The sequence below is a fragment of the Pagrus major genome, chromosome 6, assembly GCF_040436345.1.
Source record: "Pagrus major chromosome 6, Pma_NU_1.0".
NCBI classification, from domain to species: Eukaryota; Metazoa; Chordata; class Actinopteri; order Spariformes; family Sparidae; genus Pagrus; species Pagrus major.
In genome coordinates, this window is record NC_133220.1 from 27334660 (window position 1) to 27346664 (window position 12005).

At 40.0% G+C, this 12005-nt stretch overlaps 1 protein-coding gene across 2 annotated transcripts; it reads left to right on the forward strand.

Annotated features, from left to right (window-relative positions):
* The first annotated feature begins 4176 nt into the window (after window positions 1–4176).
* Window positions 4177–10174, forward strand: kbtbd8 (kelch repeat and BTB (POZ) domain containing 8). Of its 2 annotated transcripts, XM_073468880.1 has the most exons (5): window positions 4177–4216; window positions 5749–5956; window positions 6084–6390; window positions 6559–7378; window positions 7504–10174. In XM_073468880.1, the coding sequence occupies exons 1-5, from the start codon at window positions 4201–4203 to the stop codon at window positions 7965–7967; spliced, it is 1815 nt and encodes a 604-aa protein (XP_073324981.1). In that variant the 5' UTR covers window positions 4177–4200; the 3' UTR covers window positions 7968–10174. The 2 variants fall into 2 exon arrangements, with proteins under 2 accessions (XP_073324981.1, XP_073324980.1); XM_073468879.1 differs by lacking the exon at window positions 4177–4216 and having other exon boundaries at window positions 5715–5956; window positions 7504–8041.
* The last annotated feature ends 1831 nt before the right edge of the window (window positions 10175–12005 follow it).

Below are 12005 nucleotides of genomic sequence, written 5' to 3' on the forward strand. Positions count from 1 at the left end.
AGATAAATCAAACTGACCCCATAGGGCCTTTTAACGTTTTTCATGTTTGTTCGTGTTATTTGCGGCCACTGTAGGTTCTCCTACACGCTTGGTATAGGGGATGGTGAGACAAGGAGAGTTCAACTGGTTGTAATCTGCACCTCACTGTTAGATGGCACTAAATCCTACATACTGGACCTTTAAAATGGAATGATACTGAAGTTTAAGTCCAAGCACTGAATTAGGGTCAATTAAGTGTAAGTGGTGATTGGAGATGTGAGTAAAGCAGGTAGGGTACATCGTCTAGAAGCAGAAGTTTTGTTTTTGTTTGCCTTAGACCTAAAAGGGTTTGAAATGCTGTTTGAAGTTTAAGCATTGAAAGGAGTTGAGGTATCACTTAATATGTAATCAGTTTTTTAACTTTATTTCTGATGTTACCTAACTGTTACCCAACAATACACAATTGCTTTAATTTAGTCTCCATACTTGAAAGAAGCAACACAAACAGAGAGCCGAGGTCACGCCCCTTCCAGTGGAACACATGGGAATTTACTTTGATTCCACTTGAATTGTACCATGAATCACATATATGATGTTTTATCAATTGAAAAGATACATTTCAAGTCAAGATCGTCTCAGTTTGTTGTAATTAAAGTAAAATACCATCTAGTTTTTTGTTAATCCGCTCAGTGAACTACATCGCCTCGCTCAACACACGTCACCAACACCAGCATGGCCGCCAACTCATCTCAGAAAAGGTACTGAAAAAGATGAAAATCACAATAAATCTGATCATATTGACAACAGTAGTTATTTAAAATGATAGTTCTTATATACAGGAGCGACAATGTTTAAGTTACGGGTTTTGGTGAGCGTTCAACGAGACGACGTCACTAACGCGACTGTTGGCTGAGTAGTTTTTATTATGTCGTATTTTCACAGTCTGATATTTCATTAATTTTGTGACAAACTGTGACTTTATTGACTTTGAAAATGATCATATGTTTAGTTTATGGCACAATGAAGACAATGATTTGTCTTTCTCTATTCACTACCATACAAAGTTTTTCTGAAATAAGGTCCCATGGGGCAAACAGGAAGGGGCGTGACCTCGGCTCTCCACATCACAGTAAAATGTGTAAACGTCAGCAGCAGGCTAATGCTTCGGATATTCAAAAGACACAATTTGTCATGCTAATCAATAACATCATCAGACAGGCTTGTGTTATTATTCTAACAAATAAATTAATTTTAAATGAAAATCAGCAGATATTAAATGCCAGCACATTCATAGATAGGAATTACATGGCACTGGTAGTGTTCAATGAACAGCAATTAGTCTATTTCTCTTGACAGCATGAGGATGCAGATGCTGCCACATGTTGTGAATGTCAAAAGACCCGTCGTGGCACAAACTCCCGACTGGACTCTGATAGAGAGCTCAAAATTGCTATGAATTATCAACTGCCATCATCGCAAAGGGCACTGCCTCATTATTGTTGACAGTTTGTGTAAAGAGCCCGAAATATGCAATCAACATAATAATAGAGAATTTACATGAAACATTCAAGTTTGACTTAATTAGTAGATGAAAAATGCATGTTTCCCCCAGCAATTATTAATAATTCATCTTAACTGTTCTCTTCGGACAGAGAGATTTGTTAATGTTGCTTACTTGTTCATGTAAAAACTAAATCATTGCTGTACATTAGCTTAAGTGAGTAATGTTATGGTATATTATTAACCTGCTGATAATATACTGTGGCACTGAAATGAATGACATTATGATTAAATGGTGGCCTCAAAACTTACTTTTGCGACGCCATTACCATGCTGGGCGTGCCCTGTGTAACCACCATGGCTGTGGTTGGAAACTAAATGTAGTTTGGGCGTGTTGTTGATGTTTGTCAGTACTGCTCAATTTTAACCTTAGCAAACTCGACAAAATCCGCTGAAGCGCATATGACAGGCTCAGAGGTCAGAGAATACAGTTCCTGTCGACAAAACATGGCATTTAAACTGAAATCCTGGATGTTTTGTGGTGGAAACACAGTGATTATTTCAGACTTCCAGTAAACAATATCATTACTATATTTATATGACAGGCTGCGTTAAATAAGCCAAGAAATATAACCTAAATGTGAAACGTATTTCTACACTAGTTCTCACACAGAAACAATGGATGTAAATTAATAATAATAGAAAGTAAGGAGAAAAATATTCAATGGCTTGGTTTGACCAGAGGCCATTCTCCATCCACTGTTACTGTCAGTACACTCAATATTTTACCCTCCTCGACAAGGTTATGATACCAGGCTGAATAAACCCACCGCAACACAATGTATTCACTTTGAAGATATGAAATACAGTAAAGTTTACTGGCCCTCTCAAGCCATTATAATCGATCGAACATTCATGGCCTGCAATGTGATAAATAATAGATGTAAAAAGAGGTTCTTCATAAATTGAACCAAATTATGAAAACATTTCTGCCAAAATAGAAAATTCTTTTAAATCTTTGGTCTTGTTGCCTTGTCGTGAAATGCTCACACACAAAATTAATGAGTTGAGTAAATGTATAAACAAGGCTAAGCTTTTGAAAATGTATTTGATGTGGGGAAAAAAATAGATATCTTGGAAAAGTGCACTCTTTAAATCAATCTTTGGAATACAGCACCGACTGTTTATGTGGGAAATTTAAAGGATAAGTTCACCCAAAACTGAAAATTCAGTTATTATCTACTCACCCTCAAGCCTATGCTCAGTCATGTGAAGTTTCATAGGCTACACAAGATTTCTGGAGCTTCACAACAAAATACAATTGCAGCATTCTCCTAAACAACTGACGTAGATGGGGACTTGTATTAAAACGTATGAAAACAACACACACACGCCCCAAATCGATTTGAAAAGACAATATTTACACCCTCGACACGTGGTCAAGCTCGTACATCCACTTTAGCAGCTACAGTGCTGATTTCCCAACTTCTTGATATGGTCTATCATTTGTTCCACCATATACCTGTATCAAGAAAAATCTGGAAGTTTGAAAAAATCTACTGATCTTAAACTTTGTATGTTACAATACTGAGTCATCCTCGGTACATATACGAAGGGATGTTAAATTATTGTTAATAGGACATAAATGACCACAGGTGATTGGTTGTAGTGAAATCACCAGCGACAGTGACTTGATTCGGCTCAAGTCACTGTTTTGGGGACTTGTAACTTGACTCGACAGAAAATAAATTACTTGACATTCGACTTGGACTTGGTAGTTAAAGACTTGGGACTTGACTTAGACGTGACGACTCGCACGACTTGTTTGTGTTCATTTGATGTTTTTATTGATTTTTAAAGTCCAGCTGTCAGTGTTTCACTGTTGAAAAAAAGTGATGGGGAGGGATTTTTTATTGAAGAAATTAAGAAATAAATCATCTTTCATAGTTATTTGTTTTCTGTTGATTACATTTATTTAACTGATAATCAGTTATAATAAAAGTACAATTCATTGTCATCATCTTTGAACTGGTTACATAAATTATGTTTAAATAAAATCATTATTAGGCAGGTAGTGATACCTTGTCTTTTCTCTTTGAGGAGATCGAGAACTGCAGGTAAGACTACAGAATCTTGGGAAAAAAGAAGGAATGACTCGTGACATGCTTTAAACTTGGACCGAATGACTTGTCTGGAAATCACAAAGCAGCTAATAGGATAGTAATTTTGAAGGGTATTCTTTGCAAGATTAGTTTTTTTTTAATATTTTGTTTTTTATTTTTAATGCCCTGTCACAAATAACTGCAGTTTTATTATTTTCATTGAGTTTGTTTATCCTACCTCGCCTGAATGGGAAGGCTATATAGGGACCAATGCAAAGAAAATGGATCCCCACATAGAAAGTAATGTCTACCCCACAATTGCAAACAGCTCGGGTCACAGCTCCACTCTGAGAGCCTCCTCTGTGCTTTGCACCACTCTGTATCCACCTGTGTAAGTGGACTGCTCTGACTCTCCGGGTGATCGTTGAGTGTGGTGTTTAATTCCCTTACTGAGAGTAATTTCCTCATGCAGCGATCAACTTTTTTCCTATTTCAGATGGTAGCAACGTGATTGGCTGTGAGATGCGTGCTCCTCTTGTGATTGGCTGCTCCTTGTTTCCGGGGCTCCGCTGTGCACTCACTGACGTTTCTCGGTCTGCCCCGAGATAGACCGGAGAGAATGGCTGCCAGTGGAGGTTAGCAAAAAAAATCTTCATTGTTTTGTGTAGTAATCAGACTCAAATGACGCCTTTTAAAGTTGTAATTTGTGTGTTTATGTGTTCGCAGAGTATGGTATTACAGACTAATGGAAAGAGTCATGACATGTAGCATTCGTGTTAAAAGAGGTCAGGCTCTAAACGACTCCTCAAAAGTGTTGGTTATCGTTAGCCTCGCCGTGCAGCTAATGTTAGCTGTCTGGCTAACTTTCGGCCGGTTAGCTCGCTACCCACAGCTGATTGTGTAAACACTTGTTTATGACAAGAGACAAAGGTTAGACAAGTGGTAGTTATAGTTACTGTTACCAATATTAATGTACCAGTCTTTGCTAAATACTGTTATGTTTCTCTCAGATAGGAACGTTAAGATTGGGATGAGTTTTATCGCCCTTTTTATCTCGTAATGTTGTGTCAAAGAACGCTTGCTAACATTAGCTTGCCGACTAGCTATCTGCTAAAAGTTAAGCTTGCATGTCAACTAGCCAGCGTAACCGTGAGCATTGCTCGTCTTCGTGAAAGTAAAACAATCCGACGAACCGTACCACAGCTCGACAACGAAGTAGTTTGTGTTCTTCAAGTTGGCGTTCAGTCTAACCGCATTAGCCACCTACACGGTTACTGCAGTCACCGGGCAGTGTTGTGAGATGTTAGCAAGCTAGCTACCACCTGGCGAGACAGTAGTTCTCTATTCACTCATCGCGAGCCTTTGTCCTGTCAAGGAGTTAGCGTTGCACACCTCGTGTATTTGTTGGAAAAGTTTTTGTTTCTTAGCAGCTGGGAACAGGAGACTACAGCGATAGATTACAGGAGGCATGAAGTTGGGGTGCCACTTGTGATAAGAGACATGCTGACTTTGTAAAGCCAACTCAAGGGGAGCACCACTGAACCCACGAGTTTACAGGCCCATATGTTGTTCGTATGTCTTGAGTCGGTCTATGAAAACACGAGCAACTTTGGCCCGGAGTTAGATAAAAATGCATGTAGAATAATTGCAGACGAGAAGCTTTTGTAATTGCCATAGTCATTATGATAACTGTGCCAAATATTCTCTTGACCCATACACAATGTAAATCCTAATACCTAAATCAGATTAGAGTCTGTGACATCTATTTTGAAACCAGAATATAAACTGTACCTATCCCACTTAAGAACACTCAGTGACCTTCACAGTTTTAATTTACTGTACTTAACTTTTTTTTGTAAAATATTTTTATTTGTAGATTAGTAATCACTATTGTCAGTATTTAATCACTCGCAGTGCAGATGTAATCATCACCAATCTATGCTTAATTTTGTTTTCCCATTAGACTGAACAATTAAATAACAGTGATTGGATCAAGGGTTTCCAAAAGCTAACAGTTAGTCTTTAATGACCCTCTATGAAATCACTTTTTATTTCATTTTGTTTTATTGGAGTCTCATTAAGTCTTTCACTGTTGTTTGCTGCACACATTATTTCAAAAGGTGCTGTGGTGATATGTTTTTCTATCTCTGTGTACTGTGTTGTTCAGAGGTAGGGAAGCTGTTACAAGTACAAAATGGGACACCTCCGAGCACCAACTACAACGGGGTAGATGCTGTTCACGCCTGTAACATCCTTCAGCAGCTCAAAGCCTTGTACGATGAAGCACAGCTCACAGATATCGTCGTAGAAGTGGACCATGGCAAGACATTCTCCTGTCACCGAAATGTCCTTGCAGCAATCAGCCCATATTTTAGGTAACTGATAAGTGTTATAATATTCAGCTCAAATTTCCTTGTGGAGTTTTACCAGGTTTAAACCATAATGCAGTTGTTGGAGTAGAATTGATTAACATATATGTGTTTTCTCCGTCATCACCACCAGGTCCATGTTCACCAGTGGCCTTACAGAGAGCAGCCAGCGTGAGGTCAGAATTGTTGGGGTGGAATCTGAATCCATGCACCTCGTCCTAGACTATGCCTACACATCCAGGGTTACGCTTTCTGAGTCCAATGTCCAGGCCCTGTTCACTGCAGCCAGCATTTTCCAGATTCCTGCCTTGCAGGATCAGTGTGCCCAGTTCATGATCAGCAGGCTTGACCCCCAGAACTGTATTGGGGTCTACATGTTTGCTGATGCCTATGGACACCAGGAGCTGAGAGAACGCTCTCAGGACTACATCCGCAAGAAGGTCAGTAACATGAGCAATAGGTTGTTTTCTTAAAAGTTAATTGTATTGTGATTTAATGATTATGTTTGCTGCTACTTTAGACCATTAAAAAAATAAATAAATAAATTCAAAGACATTGTTTTACTCTGGTCTTGTAAGACTGTTTTATTTTTGCTGTTTTTGTGCTAGTTCGTGTGTGTGTCATGGGAGCAAGAGTTCCTCCAGATGACCAAGGAGCAGCTTGTCAGCATTTTGAACAATGATGACCTCAACGTGGAGAAAGAAGAACATGTCTATGAGAGCATTGTCCGCTGGCTGGAGCACGACCTGTCTGGCCGTGAAGCCCACCTAGCTGAGGTTTTTTCCCAGTGCATCCGTCTGCCCTTGCTGGATGAGACCTTCCTCAGTCGGATACCTGCCCCCTTCGCTTGTGCCCTGTCCCTGTCTAAGGACCCTTCTGAGGCCAAAGCCCGCCTCACTGGCTCCAATGGTTGCCCACAGCGCCTGGGTATGACTGCTTCTGAGATGGTCATCTGCTTTGATGCCGCTCACAAACACTCAGGGAAGAAGCAGACGGTGCCTTGTCTGGACACAGCCACGGGAAGGGTGTTCAAGCTCTGCAAACCACCTAATGATCTCCGGGAAGTCGGCATCTTGGTGTCCTCAGAGAATGACATCTACATTGCTGGAGGTTACAGACCGAGTAACAGTGAGGTGTCCATAGACCATCGGGCAGAGAGCGACTTCTGGCAGTATGAACACGCGGGCAATCGATGGCTTCCACGTGCACCTCTACTCAGAGCGAGGATAGGCTGCAGGCTTGTGCACTGCTGTGGAAAGCTTTATGCACTGGGCGGCAGAGTATATGAAGGTGACGGGCGAAATGCATTAAAGTCAGTAGAGTGCTATGATGCCCGGGACAACTGTTGGACAGCAGTCAGTCCTATGCCAGTGGCCATGGAGTTTCACAGTGCTGTGGAGTACAGGGATCGCATCTATGTCCTCCAAGGTGAGCTTATGCTGGTTAAGTGACACTAAGCCATCTCAACAGTGGACTGAACATGACCCTAATAGTGTCATATTTGTTATTAAATCACCACTGCTGTCGGTAACAATTCTTTTTTTCCCCTGCAGGTGAATATTTCTTCTGCTTTGATCCCCGTAAGGACTATTGGAGTCATCTTGCCCCGATGAGCGTCCCTCGAAGTCAGGGTCTGGCTGCCTTGTATAAAAACTGCATTTACTACATCGCTGGCATCTGCAGGAACCACCAGCGCACCTTCACTGTGGAGGTCTACGACATCGAGAAGAACACGTGGAGCCGGAAGAGAGATCTGCCCTTTGACCAAGCCACAAGCCCGTATATCAAGGCCATGCTGCTGCAAGGCAAGCTACACCTGTTTGTACGAGCCACACAAGTCATGGTGGAGGAGCTCGTGTTTCGCACCAGCCGCAAGAACTCCCTTTACCAGTACGACGACGAGGCAGACGTATGGACCAAAGTCTATGAGACACCCGACCGCCTCTGGGATTTGGGTCGCCATTTTGAATGTGTGGTGGCCAAACTTTACCCACAGTGTCTACAGAAAGTGCTTTGAGGTAGCTGGTTTTGTGAACCCAATCTATGAGGCAGAGAGGAGTATGTGTGGTCCTGCCTGCCTTGTGCCTGGTGTTACCTTAGGTTTGCACCACAAGGACCATTTTTTGGTTAAGTCTTAAGTCGTTCAAACTTTGGTTTAACATGATCAAAACGGGGGTGCTTTCAAAGATTGCAGTATTTTTTTTTCCTTTCCAGACGGCACCAGCTACCCACACTGATGCTTGTTTAACAAAACCGTACAATGAATCATAAGTGCAATTATCCTATTTTTTGCTTGTTGTTGAGCCATGTTGTTCTATTTTTGTTTTAAAAACGTATTATAGTTCATGATTTTTACAAATGATAAGCATGCGAATGAGGGTATTGGCAGGATAAAAGTGCCCTCTGGAGATATGGATGCTACGTGTCAGCATAAAGTGAAAATCTATATATATAAATAACTATATAAACTATATATTCATACGGGTAAGATGAGTACCTAGCTCATTAGTAGGTTGCTGGCTCTGAGGTTTGTGTGTTTGGTATTTTTTTTTTCTATTCTGTGCTCAAGTCTCTCTTCAGCTTATTTTATAGAACAGTTTTAATTTGAAGTGTGCTTGTGATTTACATTACCTTAGTGTTTTTGAAGCTTGAAGCTTGTATGATATTTTCTACGGCCCTCTCTTCCCTCACATGCGTCAGTGTGTCAAACAATACACTATGTGTGGCTTCCGAGCTATTTTTAAGTTTAGTTTGAGATTTCAGTTGCGTGGAAGGGCTCGTGCCTCCCACTCTTTTGAGTTGGCATCCATTTTGTGTCACATTGCGAAGACAACTTAAGTGAAATGTTAGATAACTCACTCTCCACATTGGAGAAATAAGGACGGAGTCAAATTTGTGGCAACACTAAGTGGAACGTTCAGACCAACTAACAGGCTTACCTCAGAAACTTCAGATCTATTTGATTAGGAGAAAAGGGACATTTCAGGCCATTGTGTTGATGAAGCAACTGTGTGAAAAGCTCAGCTCAGCAGTGAGCTCTCTTGACGTTGTTTTTCGACTCTGGATTATAATTGAAAAAGGTTGAAAGAGCCTTCCTCTTAAATGCCAAAAAGCATTTGAGGTCTTGTCATAGTTGATCTGGACATTGAAAATAATTTTGTGGTAGCAATAAGTCATGGAACTGTGATTAGGCTATATTACGTTATATTACCTTAGTAAAAGTGCATTAAGTGTTTTGTGTGCTTGTCTCTGCTAGTGAAAATCAAGGTAGTTCCAATAATGATTGTGTGGCTGTTGCATGGGTGCAGGCTTGAAGTGATGCGTAATTTAGTGCAGATCATTTCGGATGCCAATGTGCCTGTGGCTTGAAAAGGGGCATCAGAATAAAAAAATAACTGTTCCTCCTGACGAGGAATATCTGAAAAGTCTTACTCAGCGTTGCACTGAATCACTCTCCACTTCAGCAGTCCTCAGCTGCAAACTTTTCCGAAGCACCCTCCTGAACAAGCAGACTATACAAACGTGTGAGGGTGGCCCCGGATTGTGTGCTAATTCATCCAACAGCCATGAATCCGTCTTTACACACCATCACACAGAGGACACAATTTGTTGGTGCTGCTTTTTCTTTATTCTTTTTTTTTTTTTGACAATCTTGTATAGAAGAATTAATACCACCACTGAGTGGCGTTCCCTGTGAAAGTGTGACATTTTCAGTGCCGTCAATTTCCTCATGCAGGTTCCTGTGTCATCTTTGCACTACACATTTCCCTTGTATTTTCTCTTAACGAAGAGTGCCCCTCTATATTATGCGAAAGGTTTTATGAACCACACAGCAATCATCAGAGATTTACACAGAAAATGAACACCAGAAGAGTCACATTCAGTATAGACTTGAGGATATAACTTCTCCAAGAGAAGATCCACTGTTGACTGACTTCGAGCTTATTTTGAATTGACCCAGCTTGGATAATGCCCTCAAAACAACCCTCATCGAGTGTGAGAGAAGGTTTGAGCTTCATCCACCTGTCTACAGACGGCCATTTGAGAACCAGGAACGGAGAACTCTCAGGATTTCTACTGATACACAGTACTGTATTTAAATGATTTTGTTATGTGTAATATACTGTACTATAGGTTTGCTGTACTTGCACAGTTTTTTAAACTTCTCTTCAGTTTCTTTTATAACTTGAAAAAAAAAATAGATGTGATTTTCTTTTTGTTGTCTCCAGTGGCTGTTTTTTTTTTCCTTTTCTTTATGTAATTACCTATTTAGTTATGGTAGAGTAATCCTGCTCTGTTGAGGAAAAAAAAATGATTACCCGCACGAGTGATACATTTTGATTTATTTTCTCCTCCTCTGTTGTACAGTAGTATTTCTTTGTAACACCTCACCGAAACTAAGCATTACAGATCAAGTAACTACATTGTTACGTCATGTTTCAAACACCAGTCATGTAATACAACAAGCTACAATAAAAAAACAGCTCTCTATGTTCAGACTTAGTGGCCTTTGGGCTGCAATACATCAGCTCATCTTGGTCATCTACATGCATCGCTTATGGGTGCTATTACATTGTGTTCTTCATACATTTTCCTCCTTTTACTTCGCTGGTTTGTCTGTTTTGGGTTATAGTGGTGGTTGAGCTCAACTGTGAAATTCACATTGCACATAATTTGAAAATAAAACTATTAAAGGTGAAAATCATTCATTTATTCTTCATTAGCATGTTTGCTACTGTTTTTGTCACACTCCTGTCAGTAGGCAGTCAGATATTTTGACATGTCAAAGCAGGAGAAGCTCGGGTGTGACCATTAATGTTGGGTGTTCCAGTGGGTCATGTGTGTGAGCATGCACAATACCAGAACACAAGGAACCTAAAAAAAGAGTGAATCTGATCACTGAATCTTGCTTTGGTGCCAGACTGTGGTGACAGCTGTACTGAAGACTATTTGAGATACATGGAGAAACACTAGAACCCAACATATCTACATCATAAGACTTATGACGAAATTAGAAAATAAAAGATCACACTTCAGAGTAGGTTAACGACAGACTTGTTTCCCTAAATAATTGACAGGGCTGATAATATTGTGACTGAACGGGGGAAGGTCCGACCAAATTTTCCCTGATTAAACTCCAATTACACTGCAAACAGGAGCGTTTCACAAACGACATAGAGAAAAGAACACCGTGACGATATTAAAATCAGTCGTAAGAATACTCTCTGAAGTGTGTCTGGAGGCATTTCTTCATCAGAAGTCATATGACATAGATATGCTGGGTCACCACAGTCAAAGCAAGATTCAGTGTTGTAATGACCCTTATTTTTTATGTATGTTTTGCTCAACTAAATGAAACAAAAGCCATCATTAATGTTATAAATTTCACCTCTGCTTTTCTTTTTTGCTTTGACAAGTCAAAATGTCTGCCATGAAAAGTTTTTATTGGGTGTTGACAAGTCAACAAGTCGAGACACTGTTTTGATGAGTGAGAGAAAACAAATGACGTGAGACCTGACTTGGAAGTGGAAGACTTGTGACTTGAGACATGATGGCTCAAATGACTTTTCTGGGTTCATTTTATGTTATAAGTATAGTTATTTATGTTTTCATCCGTCCATGAAACATGGATGGAGGATGGGTCCAGGCCCAGAATAGACTCCATTAGACTTGGTGCGGATACGGATAAAGGGACGGATCCAGGAATTTTCTTCTCACTTTCTTTAACATTGTGGAATGGGGCGTGTCTTTTTTTATTTATACTTTTTTTTTTTTACATTTCAGTGAATAATGCATGGATCCTGATGAAATAAAAAAGATGTATTTAGATGGCTGGTATCTCTGAGTGAATACAGATATCATTCTAGTTCTTGTCTTGCAGTCAGTATTTCACTGTTTTAAAGTGATGGGGCAGGAATCTCCCTCTCTCTCACTATATATATATATATATATATAGAGAGAGAGAGAGGGAGAGAGGCATCAAGAAATAAGTTCTTATACTCTTGTTTTCTGGTTTGATTATACTTATTTAACTTAATATCAACAATTCACTGTC